Source organism: Nicotiana sylvestris, chromosome 8 (genome assembly GCF_000393655.2).
Source record: "Nicotiana sylvestris chromosome 8, ASM39365v2, whole genome shotgun sequence".
Lineage (NCBI taxonomy): Eukaryota > Viridiplantae > Streptophyta > Magnoliopsida > Solanales > Solanaceae > Nicotiana > Nicotiana sylvestris.
In genome coordinates, this window is record NC_091064.1 from 160380611 (window position 1) to 160399977 (window position 19367).

Sequence of the window (19367 nt, forward strand, 5' to 3'; positions counted from 1 at the left end):
GTTGTAATTCGCGTAGTCGATTCGATATATGTTGTCAATTAGTTCCAGTTTGGAATGGTAGTAATTTGACTCGTGTTGTTTGTTTTCTGCTGAAGCTTTGTTTGAATCCAATTGAGTGTAGCTGCTTGTAGTTTGTTCAATTTGAATCAAGAACCACTTAAGGATTGGTTATAGCTGTAATTTTAATGAAATTTTAGACCTTAAGTTAAGTGAACTGCCAGTTTGGAGTATGGTTGAACCATTAGAATAATCTAGTGCAAATACACCTTAGCTGACATCTTTACAGATGAGAAGTCAGGTGTAAGGTGAGTTTAATAATAAAAGGCTGAAGATGCACATGAGAATGGTAGTGGAACCTGTTGTACAGAAGGGTATCCACTGCTTTTCTGAATTTCAGCAGTTTAAAGTAGAAGTAACCCCATGCCTAGACAATCCTAAGTGGAGATGACAGCCTTTAAGGCTTATTTTAAACCCTGGGCAGCCTGTCTTTAAAGGCAGTTTTTCTTCCTTTCCATAAGGATAAAAAGGAGAAGGGGTCAGAATAGAAAAGGGAGGAGTTGGAGTGAGAATACGGGGGAGGCTTTAAATTCAGTTTTGCTTGGGTTTCAAAGAGAGGGGTTAGTCTTCAAATTCAGGTGCTAAAATAAATTTCAACTCCAGCACCTAATAAAAGAACAGAAGCATATTTTGAAATAGGAATCCTGTCCAGTGTTTGAAGTTTTTGAAGTTGTTTGGACTCATCCGAATATTAATAGTTTTCTCCTCTGCAATCTGTGTGTTTCTGGGCCATATTTTGATTTCCTAGGATTTGGTCGTTTGCGGTTGGTTGGTTGTTGTTATTTGTTGTTTGATTTATGCTGAAATTGCAACTGGATTCTTGGCTATTTGCTACTGTTCGTTACTACTGCTGTTGCTGCTGCCATTTTTTTTGCTGCTGCTGTTTTTTCTACTTTCTCTTTCTTCTCGTTGTGCTTCAACATCCAGGTACACACTCGAATTTCACACTGGTGTAGCAGTAACAATGAGTATGAAATGAAAGACGCGAAGAATTTTCAATCATTTGGTGTTGTACCTATAGTCTTATAAAATGCTAGTAGATTTGTGTAATTCTTTAGGTTGTAACTCAATAGAAAAATACAGTAAGTAGTTTTGTACTTAATTGAAACTTAGTCTGTTTAAGTATTGTGATTTACAGTTGTTTGGTTGTACGTATGATATAATCATGCAATTTGTGGAATGCACGAGTAGTTGGTATATCGATAACTATACTTCATTTCTAGTTATATTTTGTATGTATAGGGTAGACTGCTACTATCCTCGCTAAACGCAATATAGCTTTTAATCATTTGAGTTAACTCTGTCAAAATCGGATTCCATTAGGCAGTTTATAGGACAAGGGTCGAATCCCATTAGTAGCATCCTCTAGTAGTTAATTCCATTAATCTAGTTTAAATAAGTTAGTTTAAATTCAAACTTGAAGAATGTTTAGCGTGAGTTTAGCATTTTATTAATCTTATACGCAATTTTCTTTATTAAATTAAGAGCATGTTCGCTCATGGAATAAGGCATGAAACAATTCCCCGCTTCATAAATAATTAATCCGATTATTAATAAGAGGCCGGAGTTGGCCGAGCATGTAATTTAATTAGCATGTATTTCCTTTCTTCCATTTTTAGAGACAAACATAATAGAAAATGTAGTCGCTGTAGGTTTATCCTTTCAAAATGAGACGAGCCTCGCCAAATAAAAATGCAAATTGCGGGACCCTCAACGATTGGTCAAAAATAAAATATTTAGAATTTGGGATGGACTATTTAGTGAATTTCACTGCCTTCCCCGAAGATAATTACGCGTTAGACTCTTTAGGCGCGATTTTAATTAAAATACCTTCTTAAGTTCGGGTGCGCATTTATGTGACCCAAATCCAAATCTCAACGGAGTCGGAATGCGTTAACAACCACGGGCTCATTGATTGTGACGTGGTTCGAGATGCATTTTCACGACGTTGCAATTCTATAAAAAATAAATAATATTAATAAAAGCGGTTTTAAACTTAATAAAAGCACATAAGTCATAACATGTATTTAAAATCAGATATTTAGCCATTATAACAATTTAAGCGACCGTGCTAGAACCACGGGATTCGGGGGTGTGTAACACCTTCCCTCGGGTCAACAGAATTCCTTACTTAGAATTTCTGGTTTGCAGACTTCATTTGGAAAGTCGAATATTTTTCTCGAATTGAGATTCAAGATAAACCGGTGACGTGGGACACCAAAATCCAAACCTTTCCCAAGTGGCGACTCTGAATTAAATAAACAATCCCATTTCGAATATTGTCACTTAAATATGGAAAAACTCCCTCGCGCATTTTACCCTCCGGGGCGGGCGCGCAAAAGGAGGTGTGACAAATAGAAATGCGGAAAATTTAACATAATCCTCTACCCAAGATTGGTGTCACAATGCTCACGAACTTCTAAGATTTACTAAATACAATCGCCTGAAAGAAAATTTTAAACTATTTGTTTCGGTACAAAAGATAACAAACTGAATAAGGAGAGAGAGACTCCGGGCATGCGAACGTCAGCAAGGCTACCTCGGTGTCTCTGGACTGAAGTCAGCTCCCGATCAAATCCTACTACTGAAGTCCAAAAGTTGCTCCTGGATTTGTGCAAAAAGATGCACAGAGTGTAGCATCAACACAACCGACCCCATGTGCTGGTAAGTAGCTGGCCTAACTCCGGGGAAGTAGTGACGAGGCTAGACAAGACCTACCAAAAATAACCCGTGCAGATATATGCAATAAAAGGAAATATACAGAATTTAAACAACTAAGAGGGGGGGGGCATGCTATGGGGAGCTAACAGTTTCAAATAGAAATCCTCGATAACAGAAAGAAGTAACAAAGCCAGAATGTCAACAAGAATCAAAAATCAACAATTTGCATGACATCACCCTTCGTACTTTTACTCTCGTTCTCACCAAAACAATACACGGCATCACCCTTCGTGCTTTACGCTCTTCCTCACCCAAACAACAATCACAAGGCAAACAGGGTAAGGAAATCTATAACCTCGAAGTAAATCAAATAAGAATAAGTAATGAAAGAAACAACATAATTCGGATATCAACAAAGAATCAGAAAGCAACAAATGCACGGCATCACCCTTCGTGCTTTTACTCCCGTCCTCACCAAAGCAATCATATAAATAAAATGTGCACGACATCACCCTTCGTGTTTTTACTCTCTTTCCTCACCATATAATCAATAAAATCGGCACGGAATGGTACATCGTGTGGCACGGCATCACCCTTCGTGCTTTACACTCTTTCCTCACAATAGCAAACAATGCACGACATCACCCTTCGTGGTTTATCACTCTTTCCTCACAATAGCAAACAATGCACGTCATCACCCTTCGTGTTTTATCACTCTTCCTCACCCAAGCAACAATCACAAAAAAGGGGCAAGGGAGTAGACAAATAATGATAGAAATCCCGGCAAGGGAATACAAATAAACAGCTAACTCCCGGTAAGGGAGCACAATTAAGCAGTTAAAATCCGGCAAAGGAAAAATATCAATAATCTCAGCATCCCGGCAAGGGAGATAGTCAACAAAGCAACAAGCATCCCGGCAATGGAGCAATTCAATAATTCTTTCTCTTTCTTTCACTTTTTAACTCTTATCTCACTTTACCACCTGAGCCAACGCTCCGAAGGGGTTCAATCATTTCATATACTTTCACGCCTTACGATATACTTGAGCCAATGCTCCAAGAATGTACAAATCATAATTCTTCCTCAAACTCTTCACATTATATGAAATTTATCAATTTAACAAGGAAGAGGTATCACAAAATCCGAATAAACACAAATAAGACTCACGATCATGCTAGACTCAGGTGTATAGATACTCGTCACCATACCTATACACCGTACTCAACAATTAGCAAATAGCAACCAACACTCTAATCCTATTCCCTCAAGCCAAAGTTAGAACAAACACTTATCTCGGTCCAAAGAATAGCGATCAACCCTCAAATACCGCCTTTCCTTTATAATACGACTCCAAAACAGCGATATCTAGTCATAATTAATTCAATAATATCAATAAAGACTCGATAACAAAATCTCATAGCTTAGATATGAAGTTCATAGCATTCTTCCAAAAATACCAAAATTCGACCCCGGGCCCACACGGTCCAAACTCGAGGCTCGGACCAAAACCCGATTACCCATAACCCCACGAGTTCAAATATATAATTTATTTTAAGATCCGACCCCAAATTGAGGTTGAATCACTCAAAATTCCCAAAAACCTAACTCTACCCAAAACCCTTAATTTATACTCTAAATTACATGATTTAAGCTTAGGAACTGAATAGTTAATGATGGAAAATGAAGAAAATAAGTGGGAATTTACTAACCCAAGTGGCCTTGAAGAATGGGGGCTTCAATGGACTCCTAAGTGCTTGGGGAAGAAGAAAGCTCATGAGTTTTTGAATGAGTCCCGTAGCTACTGTTCCTGAAGGTTTAAAAATTTAACTGGGCGAAATTTGCTCTATGCGATCGCGGAAGAGGGAATGCGATCGCATAGAGTAAATGGGGCTTGGATATGCGATCGCAGACAAGGCAATGCGAGTGAAGGCTGGGCTAACACACTATGCGATCGCGAGAAGCACTATGCGATCACATAGAACAAACTGAACCCCTGAAAATTTACACTATGCGATCGCGGATATAGCTATGCAATCGCATAGAATAAAGAACTGGGCAACAGCAGACAGCAGATTCTGCAACATCTCTAAAGCTAAAACCACTCCGAAACACTTCCGAAACACTCCCGAGCCCTCGGGGCTCCTAACCAAACACACACTCTAACTCAACAATATCCTACCAACTTAACCATGCGATTAAATAGCCTAAATAACATCATAAACGAGGAATCAAACCTCAAAATCATCACTTTTTCATCAAACTTCATAAACTTTTAAACTTAGAGTTTTAGGTCCGAAACACGTCAAATGACGTCTGATTTCAACCAAATTTCACAGGAAGCGCTTAAACCACATATGAGACCTGTACCGGGCGCCGGAACCAAAATACGGGCCCGATACCAATGCTTTCTAACCCATTTTCATTTCAAATTTCCAAATAAATTTCAGAAAAACAATTTCTTTTAAAAATTCATTTCTCGGGCTCGGGACCTCGGATTTCGATTCTGGACCTACGCCCGAGTCCCATACTTTTCTACGGACCCTCTGGGACCGTCAAATCACAGGTCCGAGTTCGTTTATCCAAAATGTTGACCAAAGTCAACTTTTCTCATTTTAATACCAAATTTTAGCATTTTTCACAGAATTTCACATATAAGCTTTCCGTCTACGCGCCCGGACTGCGCACGCAAATCGAGGCAACTAAAAATGAGGTTTTCAAGGCCTCAGAAGCACAAAAATAAAGGGAGAAAGTAGGTAATGACCCTTTGGGTCGTCACAACTACGAGCATACTTGTCATGTAAGTACTTCATCTTGTCCTTATACAAGGATGAGCTGGAATAGGCATGAAACAGAAACTCATCAAGCTCATTGAGTTGCTCTACCCAGAGATTTGTTGCAACATCCAATTCAAGATTTAACTTTTTCAAAGCCCACATGACCTTGTGCTCTAACTCAATCAGAAGATGGAAAGCTTTCCCAAATACCAACCAGTATGGAGACATACCAATCGAAGTCTTATAAGCAGTCCTGTAAGGCCATAAAGCATCATCCAGTTTCTTTGACCAGTCAATCCTATTTGCGTTGATAGTCTTTGATAATATGCTCTTAATATCCCTGTTGGAGACCTCAACTTGCCCACTAGCCCGAGGATGGTAAGGGGTTGCAACCTTGTGAATGACACCATACTTTTCAAGCAAAGTGTCACATGCCTTATTGCAGAAATGAGAACCCCCATCACTGATGGTTGCTCTAGGAGTGCCAAACCGAGTAAAGATATTCTTCTTGAGAAAAGCCACCACTCTCCAGACTCGTTATTAGGTAAAGCCACGACGTCAACCCATTTGGAAACATAATCAACGGCCACCGGAATGTATGTGTTTCCACATGAACTCATACAAGGTCCCATGAAGTCAATGCCCCACACGTCAAATATGTTATCCTCAAGAATAGTGGTGAGAGGCATTTCATCCTTCTTTGAAATTTCACCTGCTCTCTGACACTCATCACATCTCTTCACAAGCTCACATGCATACTTTTACAATGTAGGCCAATAAAAATCACAGCTAAGCACCTTTGAAGCTATCCTTGCCCCACCATGATGACCACTGTAGGGAGACGAATGACAAGCATCCAGAATACTCAGTTGCTCCCCTTCCGGAACACATCTTCGGATCACACCATCATTACAAAGTTTGAACAAATAAGGCTCATCCTAGTAGTAGTCCAAGCTATCCCGTTTAATCTTCTTCCTTTGGTTAGAAGAGAGCTCACACGGAACAATACCGGTCAGAAGAAAGTTGGCAACATCCGCGAACCAAGGCATGCTATTCACAGATACAGAGAGGAGTTGCCCATCGGGGAATGAATCATTAATTTCGAGGCCATGGCCTACCCTCCTCCTCCAAGCGGGACAAATGGTTCGCCACTTGGTTTTCACTCCCTTTTCGATCAACAATCTCAAGGTCAAACTCTTGAAGCAATAGAACCCATCTCATCAACCGAGCCTTAGAATCCTTCTTTGTCATCAAGTAGCGGAGTGCTGCATGGTCAGTATGAACTATCACCTTAGCACCCAAGAGATAAGGCCTAAACTTCTCCATTGCAAACACAATTGTTAGCAACTCTTTTTCCGTCACCGTGTAATTTACCTGAGCATCATTCATCGTTTTGCTTGCATAATACACTGGGTGAAACATTTTGTTTACTCTTTGACCCAAGACCGCTCCTACCGCAACATCACTTGCATCACACATGAGCTCAAAAGGTAAGCTTTAATTGGGTGAGGTAGTAATGAGAGTGGTAGTCAGTTTGTACTTGAGAAGTTCAAAAGCTTTCATGCATTCATCATTAAACATGAACTTATCATCCTTTTCCAATAGTTTGCACAAAGGATTCACTACCTTAAAAAAGTCTTTGATGAATCTTCGGTAGAACATCGCATGCCCAAGAAAGCTCCTAACCCCCTTGGCTAAAGTAGGAGGAGGAAGCTTTGAAATCACTTCAATCTTTGACTTGTCCACCTCTATTCCATTCTTTGAGATCTTATGGCCGAGGACAATGCACTCCTCGACCATAAAGTGACATTTTCCCCAGTTAAGCACAAGATTTTTCTCTTTACACCTGGCTAGAACTTTGTCAAGATTCTTCAAATACTCATCAAAGGAGTTACCCACAACACTAAAATCATCCATGAACACTTCCAAGAAGTCCTCCACCATGTCGATAAATATAGCTATCATACGCCGCTGAAAAGTAGCTGGTGCATTACACAAACCAAATAACATCCTAGAAAATGCAAAGGTGCCATACGGACATGTGAAGGTGGTTTTCTCCTGATCTTCCAAAGCAATCAAAATCTGGTTGTAACCTGAGTACCCATCCAGAAAGTAGTAGAAGGCCCACCCAGTAAGTCTATCCAGCATTTGGTCAAGAAAGGGCAATGGAAAATGATCTTTGCAGGTCACTTTATTCAGCTTTTAGTAGTCCATGCACACCTTGCATCCGGTGATAGTCCTGGTGGGAATAAACTCATTTTGCTCATTAGTGACCACAACCATACCACCCTTCTTCGGCACACATTGCACTAGTGAAGTCCAAGAACTATCGGAGATGGGGTACACAACCCTGCATCTAACCACTTGATCACCTCCTTTTTGACAACCTCTTGCATCGCCTCGTTCAACCTCCTTTAATGTTCCACGAAGGGCTTGGCATCATCTTCAATTATAATCTTGTGCATGCAAAAGGCGGGGATTATTCCTCGAATATCAGCTAGAGTCCATCCAATTGCCTTCTTCCTTCTTTGGAGCACCTCCGGTGTGGCATCTACCTGCACTTTAGTAAGACAAGAAGAAAGAATAATAGGTAAAGTTGAACTAGGGCCAAAAAATTCATACTTGATGTGTGAAGGCAAAGGCTTCAACTCCAAAATAGGAGGTTTCTCAATTGAGTGCTTTGTTGGTGTAGTCTTTCTGTTCTCAATATCTAAAGAAAGCTTACGAGGCTCATAGGAATAAGAACCCATTCTGTGCAAAGCATTGACATACTCCACCCCGCCTTCACCCTCATTCGCATCAAGGTTCAACAATACTGCTTCTAAAGGATCTTCCACATTGACCATGACACTAGTATCATCAACTATCACCTCTGTGACAAGATCCACAAAAGAGAAAACTTTAGTACTATTCGACTGCCTCATTGATTTGCACACATAAAAGACAACTTTTTCGTCACCCACACGGAAGGTGAGCTCTCTTGCTTCCACATCAACCAATGCCTTCCTTGTTTTCAAGGAAAGGTCCTCCCAATATTATCAGAACCTCATAGTCGACTTTGCAGTCCAAAATCACAAAATCAGCATGCAAAATAAACTTGTCCACCCGGACAAGAACATTATCAATAATACCAAGCAGCCTCTTCATTGCTCTATCCGCCATTTGCAATCTCATTGAAGTAGCTATTGGTTGACCAACACCCAAAGTTTTGACATGGAGTAAGGCGTCAAATTGATACATGCTCCCAAATCAAACAATGCCTTTGCAAAATTCGCACTCCTAATGGTACATGGAATGGTGAAAACGCCTGGATCTTCAAGCTTTGGAGCCATCGAGTGCAAAATTGCACTTACTTGATGAGTCATTTTAATGGTCTCACTAGATCTCTTTTTAGTCACCAAATCTTTCATAAACTTCGAATAACCCCGCATTTGCTCAAGAGCTTCCACCAAAGGAACATTGATCGACAAGCTTTTGATCATCTCAATAAACTTCTTAAATTGGTTTTCATTCTTTTGCTTCGCAAGTCTTTGAGGGTAAGGTGGAAGAGGCCTTGTAAAGGGAGCCTTAGCCTTGGGCATTACCATTTCCGGCATGCCTATTACGTGTTCCCTAGACGGGTTCACGTCATTTTGAGTCTCCACCTCATTATCATGAATATCAATTCTCACATTAACATTCAAATTATCTTTACTCACTTTCTCATAAACTATAGGAATATCATCATCTTGCACTTCAACCTCATCACTCACAACTTCTTTTTGCTTGGAGGTATTCACTTTACCACCTATACTGCTTCTTGTGATCACCGCCATTGCATGCCCGATATTGCTCCCACCCTTCGGGTTTACTACCGTATCACTAGGTAGAGCCCCTTTAGGGTGAGTATTCAAAGAAGTACCATGGGATGCCAACTGGGCATTCTTTTTCATCATTTGTTCAAGCATAATCTCGATCCTTCCCATATTATTGTTTGATGATCTAGGACCTTGGGACGGAAATGGAGGCGGGTTGTTTGGTTGTTGATACATCATAGGTCTTTGAAAGCCTTGCCCCTGATTCCCTTGATTTCTATTATTCCATACCCTTGGTTGTTGTCTCCTCCCCAATTGTTGTTGTTGCCACTCCAGTTGCCCTGGTTGTTCTGGTTTCCCCAATTCTGATTATTGTTCCCCAGTTGCTATTTCCCTGTTGGTTTTGATTTCCCCAGTTTCCTTGAGATCTCCACTGTTATTGTTGGTTAAGAGCATTGCCCCTTTGTCCTTGGTAATTGTTCACATACCGGACTTCTTTACTTTGCTCATCATACCCATCATCTTGGTTGAAACCACCACTACATTGCTCATATTGATCCGGACTACCTTGGCCTTGTTGACCTCTTTGTCGCCTCTTGTTGACCAACATGTTTACACCTTCCATAGAATTTACTTGTCTCGGCGCTTGAACTTGCTGCAATTGAGCTTTTGCCAACTGGTTCATTGTAGTAGTTAACTCTGCTATTTCCTGGCCATGGTCGTGGAGCTCTTTGTGCAAGTGAATGACAGTGGAATCACCCTATGGCACATTAGCTCGACTTTGCCAAGCTGAGGAAGTATCTGCCATCTCATCCGATATCTCACATGCCTCAGCATAAGGTGTGTTAATAAAATCTCCGCCTACTAGCTGGTTCACTATATACTGATTGGTCGTGTTAATGCCACGGTATAATATTTGTTGGATTATTGCTTCAGTCATGTTATTGTTCGGACATTCTTTCACCATTGTCTGATACCTCTCCCAGATCTCATGAAGTGGTTCATTAGGTTCCTGCTTGAAGGCCAAGATCTCATCTCTCAATGTCACCATATTTCCCGGCGAGAAAAACTTAGTTTGTCCACAAATGCATCCGACGTAGTGATGGAATGATTGGGAAGACTTTCGAGCCAGTCCAAAGCTTTCCCTCTAAGTGAAAAAGGGAACAATCCCAATCTCAATGCATACTACGACACATTTGTCTGTTTGCTTCCCCAGTAGGTATCCACAAAGCCTTTAAGATGTTTATCTGCATTCTAATGGGAACGCCTGTGAAGTACCCTCGCTGCTCCAATAAAGCCAACAACACATTTGTAATTTGGAAATTGCTCGCCCGAATTAAGGGTGGAACAGTTGCACTTGCGTATCCTTCATTTGGAAGCACCCGAGGAGCCACTCGTGGAGGAGGCGGGGGAGGTCTGGAATGTTTTCATTGGTCTGGCGGCCACTTCTTTGTCCTTGAGGTAGTAGAGGCACTTCATCTTTACCATTATCATCTACCTTTTCCCCCGGGAGAACATTTCCAAGAGGATCATTGTTTGCCATTTTGTACCTGAATCAATTGACTTACACAAGTTAGTAAATAGAAGGAAAGAAAAACAAGACACAAAACTAGTCAGATAGATAGCCAAAATCATTTAGCTCCCTGGCAATGGCGCCAAAAAGTGATCGGCTCCAACCCTGTACTACTATAGAATGGCAAGAATGGTCGATGCAGCTTTTACCCGAAAGGTCGGGATCGAATCCACAGAGAGCTAATAGTGGTTTGGAATTGAGTTTCTATCTAATCTAGCTATGTGCGATGTTCTTAATTGCACTTTCAATCATGCTTTGTTTTGGTTACTATTCTACTTTTAACACTAATGAAGAATGAAGATAAGCTAAGTATGATATTTTCGTAAGGTTTTCTCAATTCGTAAAAAAGGACTAGGGAAGTGACTTACATCTAGGTGAGTATCTAACGGGGTCTAAAACTTAGGGCAAACTTGTTGTGATTGAGATCATGATATAACCATTGCACATAGTTACTTTATATAGGGGTGCCAATAGTTTGGTTCGGCTGGTTATTTTATAAAATTGGTACCATACTAATTTTTCGGTTATTCTATTATGTATAACCAAAATTAGACTTTTCGAAACCGTTCCAATCATGTCGGTTTCTCTTCGGCATCGGTATGGTTTTGTTAATTTTCGGTAATTATTTCAATATCATGTAAAATTCACCAGTATAAGTAGAATGCAATAACATATGTTTTTTATAGGACGTAAAAAAAACTCTCTAGACATTTTTACTGTTTAAAAGATGATGAATTAAAATAAATGAAAGAAGGCTAGAGTATAGATCCACCAACTATTCTACAATAGCATAAAGAAACCAAGCAAAGGCAAAGAAAATATAAATCACACGAATGTAAAGATATTAACCAAGCTAGAACTCAAATATAAAGTCTATAGAAGACTAAATATTCAAAAAGATAAAATCTAAATTATATGAAAGGAAACATATTCAATACATTGTAGTTTGTTACTCATAATCGCTAGAATACTATGTGTCTTGCTAAGATCTTGAAATAACTTAGTTTAAGTAGAAGTAGCATAATAGGTTTTAAGAATAAGTATTTTGAGTTTAATTACTTGTTGGCTTGTAACAATTTTCATAATTCCAAGGCCCAAAGAAAAATTTAATGCGTTATTATTTTTAAACTTACTATATAAATATATTTTTCACATGTAAATTTATTCGGTATGGTTCGTTATTTTTTCGGTTTATTTTTATAAAATAAAAAACTTACCCTAATTATCGGTGCTGGTATAGATTTATCTAAAAATCTACGGTTTCTTTAAAAGAAACCTAAAAATCGATTCGGTACGGTACGGTTCAGTTAGTTTAGTCGATTTTCGAATATCCATTGACACCCCTAACTCTATACCTCTCGGTAGTTTGAGTGACTTTGCCCTAAGTGGCTTTCTCAAGCTCAATTGGGTATTTAAGCAATGCAAGCAAAATTGGCTCAAGTCGGATATTACTATCTGTTGGTTTAACCCTTTAACTGAGGATATCAATCTCTTGAATGCACCCCAATTCCTTGTTAGCCTGAATTTTCTAGACTTAGTCTCTCTTTCTCAAGAAGAGACTAAGTCAAAAAGGCACAAATCAATATTTGCAACCACCAATTCAACAATTAAGCATGAATCAAGCTAAATATCATTAACCCATAAATATTTAAGCCCTAAATTTAAAGACCCATTAAATACCCACACTAGGGTTGGGTCACAACCCTAACTAATGGGTTTAGCTACTCATAATTAAAGAAGAAATTAAAGATGGAGATGAAATATAAGCCATAAAAAGTAATTACAAGAGTAAAATCTAAGATTAGTTGCTAAAGATGTTCTAAAATTACTCAAAAAGGTAAAAAGCGGTTATTCACGTGCTCCACCAAAAAATAGATACCCTAAAAATCTAAAAAAGTATTATTTATATACAGCTAAATTTTTTGGACAAAATTGCCCCTACGGAGATTTCGCTGATAGTGAAAAATGGGTCGCCTCAATGCTTGGACTTCTGTGGCCGCGCAAAAGTAAGCGCGGATCGCGGTTTTTCTCTTTTGAGCTTGGTCTGAACTTTGAGTCCACTGGGAGCGAAAAATCAACCGCCTCAGTGCTCCTTCAACTGCGGTCGCAAAATATGTACACGGACCGCTCAATTTGAGCTCCAAACTTGGTTCTCTGAATCTTAATTTCGCTGATGGCGAGAACTGGACCGCGACCGCGTTAAATGATACCGCTTCCGCGCAATTTCACCGCGGCAGCAGTGATTGTTAAGCCCATAAACTACCTCTCTGAACCTTGTTACCGCTGAGAGCGTAGTTAAGACCGCCTAGCGGTGGACCCTCCGCGTCCGCTTCTATTTCTTCGCTGTCAGCGCCTTTTTGACTCAACTTTGAACTCGTGCAGGTTTCACTCCTTTGTGAGCTAGTTTTGACTTTCTTGTCTCTTTTTGACCAAACACTGCAAACAAGCACAATAAGTTATCTTTTGGGAATACTTGTACATACTTTTAATCCAAAGCTTAAGCAAAACGGAGCATAAAATAAGCTAGAATCCCTAGTTATCATACAGCATCACCCTTCGTGCTTTATTTCGCTTCCTCACTATGTATTAATCAATGAATGCAACAATAAAATGGCACGATATTACCCTTCGTGCTTTAACACTCTCCCTTACCATGTAGTAATGAATATAACCATTCGGAAGATAGATAATGTAATAATAAACTTTACGTCAATAATGATTCCATGATGCCAAACTAAGACTTCCAAAATACCCAACCATCATAGTTAACCCATAAATATGGAAGGAACGATCAAGTAAACAATAATCTAATATAATCATGGAAGTCATAATTAACGAGACAATAAATCATAAGGAAAGAAGTTCTACCCACATACTTTGACCCAACAACAACACATAATTACTCGTCACCTCACATATACGGTGTACCCACACCTAAAACATATAGCAAATAGTCAAACAAGTCTTAATCCCTCAAGTCAAGGTTAGCCACGATACTTACCTCGCTCCGCAATCGACTCAAGGTTCAACCACGGCCTTGCCTTTTGAACAAGCCTCCAAACCAACAAAATTTAGCAAATTAATAACCAAATGATCAAAATAAGCCTTATGAACTACTCACGAATGAAAGAGGTTCAATTTAGGTCGTTATTGAAAAAATCAACCAAAAGTCAACCCCGGGACCGCTTGGTCAAAACTTGAAATTCGGGTCAAAACCCGATTACCCATTCACCCGAGCCCGTTTATTTAATTTATTTTGAAATCCGACCTCAATTAGAGGTCTAAATTCTAAATTTTATAAAAATTCCTAATTCTACCCAAATCCTCAATTTCTACCATGAAAACCCTACATTAAATGATGAAAACTTATGAAATATAATGGGTAAATGAAAGAAAGTAGATTAAGGTGTAATGTGAAGACAGCCTCGGAATGGAATTTCATCGATTCTGTTAGCTCCATTGAGTGATTTCGGTCTTAGGGGCATGTTCACATTGTGTTTTGGAGGTCCGTAGCTTATTTAGGTTTGAAATGCCGAAAGTTGAATTTTTAAAGTTTTTGGATCGATTGTGAGATTTTAATATCGGGGTCGGAATCCTATTCCAAAAGTTGGAATAGCTCCGTAGTGTTGAATGTAACTTGTGTGCAAAATTTGGGGTCAATCGAACATGGTTTGATTGGTCTCAGCATCGGTATAGAATTCTTGAGATTTCAAGTTCATTAGGCTTGGATTGGAGGGTGAATCATGGTTTTAGCATTGTTTGATGTGATCCAAGGGTTGGATTAAGTTCATATGATGTTTTAGGATTGGTTGGCATGTTTGGTTGAGGTCCCGAGGGCCTCAGGTGTGTTTTGGATGCTTTACGGAAATTGAATTTGGACTTAGGTTATGCTGAAGTTTGTTGCTTCTGGTATTTTCATACCTGCAGTGAGGAGCCTGCAGGTGCGGCGGCACAGAAGTGGCTTGATAATTGCAGAAGCGGAAAAAGTCCAGGGCTTCAGGAACCGCAGGTTCAGCTGGGTAACCGCAAATGCGAAACCGCAGATGCGGCCAAGTGACCGCAGATGCGGCCCAGCCCGGTTAAGTGAATTTCGCACCTGCGATGCCTTTTCCGCAGGTGCAGGACTGTAGGTACGTCCCCCTGACCACAAATGCGGTAATCGCTGGGCAGTAATAGGAAATTTCGAGGGTTTGCAGTTCATAACATCAATTTTGATTTTTAGCTCGGGAGAAGACGATTTTGAGAGGGTTTAGAAGAGGAAATCAGTGGGTAATGATTCCTAACCCTATTTCGTTTATATTTTATCAATCTATTGTTGTTTTACACATTTAATCTAAGAATTTGAGTGGAAGAATGGGGATTTGGGGGAAAAGTTCCCCAATTAAAAATCCGGGTTTTGAATGAGATTTTGGCGTCTGATTTTGATGATTTTTGTTCGAGTGTGCTCGTGAGTGAATGGGTTTTCATAATTAGTGACTTTTACCTGATTTCGAGACGTGAGCCTGAGGAGGATTTTTGTGTGTTTTTCTATTTTCTTACCTTAGCTTCGATTCCTTTAGCTAAATTCGTTGTTTGTAGTTATATTTACATTATGAAGTTTATTTGATTAGATTTGGTCCACTTGGAGTTGGATACCCATGGCAAGAGCGTGGTTTCAGATTGATTTTGAGCTGGTTCGAGGTAAGTGGCTTGCCTAACCTCGTGTGGGAAACTCCCCTTAGGATTTGATATTATTGTTATATGAATGCTATGTACGTGAGGTGACGAGTGCGTACACGTGCAAATTGTTGGAAAAACCCGTTTTTATTAAGTAAATATCTATGTTTTGTTGTAGTTGAGCAATACTTGTATTTGAAGCCTCTTGTTTAGCTTAGGAAAAACATGCTTATGTGATTTAATTGTCTTACCTGCTTTAACTGCTTACTTGTATTCTGTGCAACATGTTTAGAGTAGAAATTTCTGTTTATTCTCGAATAGAACTGTAGATTCTTTCTTGAGACTGTTGTGAGTTTACTTTGGGACTACAGATCGGTATTCCGGGAAATCCCCCTGCACGTTTATAGTTGGGACTACAGGATGACATCCCGGGAGATTCCCCATATACTAGATATTTATTTTGGGACTACGGATTGGTATTTCGGGAGATTTCCCTGCATATTTATGATTCGAACTACATGATGACATCCCGGGAGATCCTGTGCATATTTATGTTTGGGATTACGGGACGATATCCTGGGATATCCCCTGTTGCTATCTCTGTGTATTGAGTATATTCTGTCTGTGATTTTACTCTCTATCGACTGTGAGTATTTTCAATTATGCTGTCGCACTTCATACTATTTTACCTTATTATATACATATTTATATAAATAACCAGTAGGGCCCTGACCTTCCTCGTCACTACTCGACCGAGGTTAGGCTTGGCTCTTACTGGGTACCGCTGTTGTGTACTCATGCCCATTCCTGCACATGTTTTCCATGAGTAGATCCAGGTTCTTCTACTCAGCCGTTCTACCAGTGAGGCGGGCAATATCAGAGACTTCGAGGTATATCTGTCACGTCCGCAGATCCAGAAGTCCCTCTCTATTCTCCCTTCTAGTTTTAGACTTCATGTATTTACTTTTGATTAGACTTTCTGGAGTTAGAACACTATATAGTTTTTCTTCAACTTGTGATTTCATGAGATTCTGGGTTTTGGGAGTTTGATTCAGTATTGAGAGTATGTATTGTATATGCCGAGCGACATTTATTAGATTCTTTTATTATGTTTTTATTCGTAACTTGCCAATTTCGTATTTCATTTCCTTTTTCCGCAATTTGTTAGGCTTACCTAGTCGTAGAGACTAGGTACCATCATGACAGTTCACATAGGGAGAACTTGGGTCGTGACATAAGGTCACTTACCAATGAATTGAGAAAGAACATCTCTTGGAAAAATCGCCCCTAAGGTGGTTAGGGTTGAGAATTTGAAAACTATATATCTCAGTTTTTGACCAGGCACAGATATCGCAATTGCAACCTGGGGTTCGCATATGCGAGATATGCTTCACAAATGCAAAGAAGTCCCATCTCTGCTATCATCACATTTGCGATGATTTGTTCGCAAATGCGACCTTTTGATCGCAAATGCGATCTTTTGCTGACCTAGCCACTCTTCGCAAATACAAAGAAATGGTTCACAAATGCAAACCTGACAGAAATTTGAATGTTCGCAATTGCGAACACTAACCTCGCAATTACGAGATTAGAGACCAGCACCAATACCAGAATGTGCATGTGATGTAACGTGAATCAACAATCTTGTTTGATCTATTGTAAACACATAAATGCTAGATAATAGCTGAAATATTTATATTACACGATGAGACCAAAGTGACTAGTTTTTTTTGGCAAACCGTTAGGCAAGTGCCTACGACTAGTTTTGTATTAATAAAGAAACAACAAACTACAATGGAAGAGCGTGTGTAAGGGGGGCATGAACCTTATCTTATTATTCCTATTGAAGCTAAAATAATCTATTCTTCTAGCAAGCATGTAAAAAGTATGAACTTGAAAGTAGCAAGTATTCTATGATCGCCATAGAGTTTATAACACACTCTATGACGTTATTACAATTGAAAATGCTTATAAAATGATAAACTAACACGATTTAAAAATTAGATTGTTGCCCCTCGTTTATCAAAATTGTGATTTCTTCAAATAGAACTTTGTTGAAATCCTCTTTAACTGTCTTCAAAAAATGTTCAAAATTCTTCATTTCTTGTCGATGTATGATTTCTTTCAACTTCTTTACTTTAAAGATGCACATTTTCCTTGGTTTGTTGTTGCCCAAAGTAGCCAATGGTATGAATATGTTTAGTGCAACATGGCTTTCGATCCCAAGTGAAGTCCTCAGATTTTTGTCATTTTTTGCGTGCGGCCATGTTAGCTTCCTCAAAAATCATTTGGATTACACAGCTTGTTGCCTTATGTATCTTAACTGTGCAGCTCACTTTATTCTCCTTGTATCAAATTTTCCTATATTGCCGACCATTGTTTTGCAATCTTTCCTGAAGAAAGTGTGACTTGCATTCTTTTTGTGATGTCCTTAGAAATGTGTATCTTCCTTTGGATGTGTAGCAATTTGTTCCCTTTCTTACATTTCCAATGCAACAGGCATGCATTAAACAATTAAAAAACTGTGTTGGCCCATGTTGTATGCCCAGCTTTTCCTCGAAGTCGTGCCTTCTCCAGCAAGATGATTGGGTATCCAATGCATTTAGCCATTCTTGTTGTGCTCGATAATTGGTGTGTTATTGGACTTTAGCAGATCTTGTCTCTAATTGTCCCAGAAGAGAGTACCGTAAACATTGTATGAAAAGGTGGTGCATCACAGTAATATTAAACCTCATTACTTTCATTGTACTGCTAAATCTTTGTTGAAGTATATGGTCTTTATTGTAGAAAATATGTGTATCAGCCTTAGTCCTTGTTCTCCTGATTGCTATGCCAGACCCTAACCACGTCTTCCCTTCAATGGATTGAGTATAATGTACTAATACCACCATTTGAAGGATCGACAGTAGGTAATGAATAACTGTAGTATAGTTCCCTGCAAAAAAGAATAAAGAGTTAGCATAAAAGAATATGTTGTTCTCGTCCAACTGGATGTGACACAATCTCCACCGATGCATTTCTCCTTGTCCATCCCTCGTTGATCTTTTCCTCATGATTCTGTAAAGCATATACACCCTTATCCATTTCTGGCTACTTTTATACGTAGGTAAGGACATTGAAGTTTATCACTATTAACGATCCTCTTTCCTTGTATCTCTAGTTGCTAAAAGTTGTGAGCCTTATGATCCCCATGGTCGAGTGCATGGTTTGCTAGGAAGTCAGCCAATTTGTTTCCTTCTTGCATGATATGTGACACCCTACAATTACATCTTGCCATAAACTGTTTAATCTCCTGAACATATGCCTCTACTGCCCAAGGTGGATCCCATGTATCATCTATCACATTCTTCAGAAATAATGAATCTGTTTGGATGTGGATATTGGCATATCCTTGCTGCACACAAGTTTTTATTTCCTAAAGTATAGCAATGGTTTCTGCTTCCACATTTGTTCCCTCCTTAATTTCTTTCCCCCTTGCATATCTCACATCTCCTTCACTATCCCGTAGGACAAAACCAATGGAGCTTTTACCCGGATTTCCCCTTGATGCCCTGTCAGTATTCACCTTTATCCAATCCTGTTCAGGTAACTCCCAAAGTACCCTAGTGACTTTTAGAGAAGGCATACATTATTCCATCATTTTCAGAAGATCAGGCCATTTATGAGGGACTTGTTGAATGCTTAGTTTTTTGATTTTAACAAGTGATTGAAGGGATATGGAAATCTGGTATATTATCCTACTAATAGTGACCATTTCACCATATTTTTGGCAGTTTCTTCTCTTCCACAATTCCCACAAAATGATCGATGGTAAAGCTTGGAATATAGGCTTGAGTCACAGAACAACTTGT

The 19367-nt window shown here is 39.3% G+C and overlaps 1 protein-coding gene across 1 annotated transcript; it reads right to left on the minus strand.

Annotated features, from left to right (window-relative positions):
* Nucleotides 1-8675: 8675 nt before the first annotated feature.
* On the minus strand, nt 8676-9524 carry LOC138875916 (uncharacterized). The gene has a single exon (XM_070154794.1). It carries the CDS (start codon nt 9522-9524, stop codon nt 8676-8678), a length of 849 nt encoding a protein of 282 aa, XP_070010895.1.
* Nucleotides 9525-19367: the final 9843 nt, after the last annotated feature.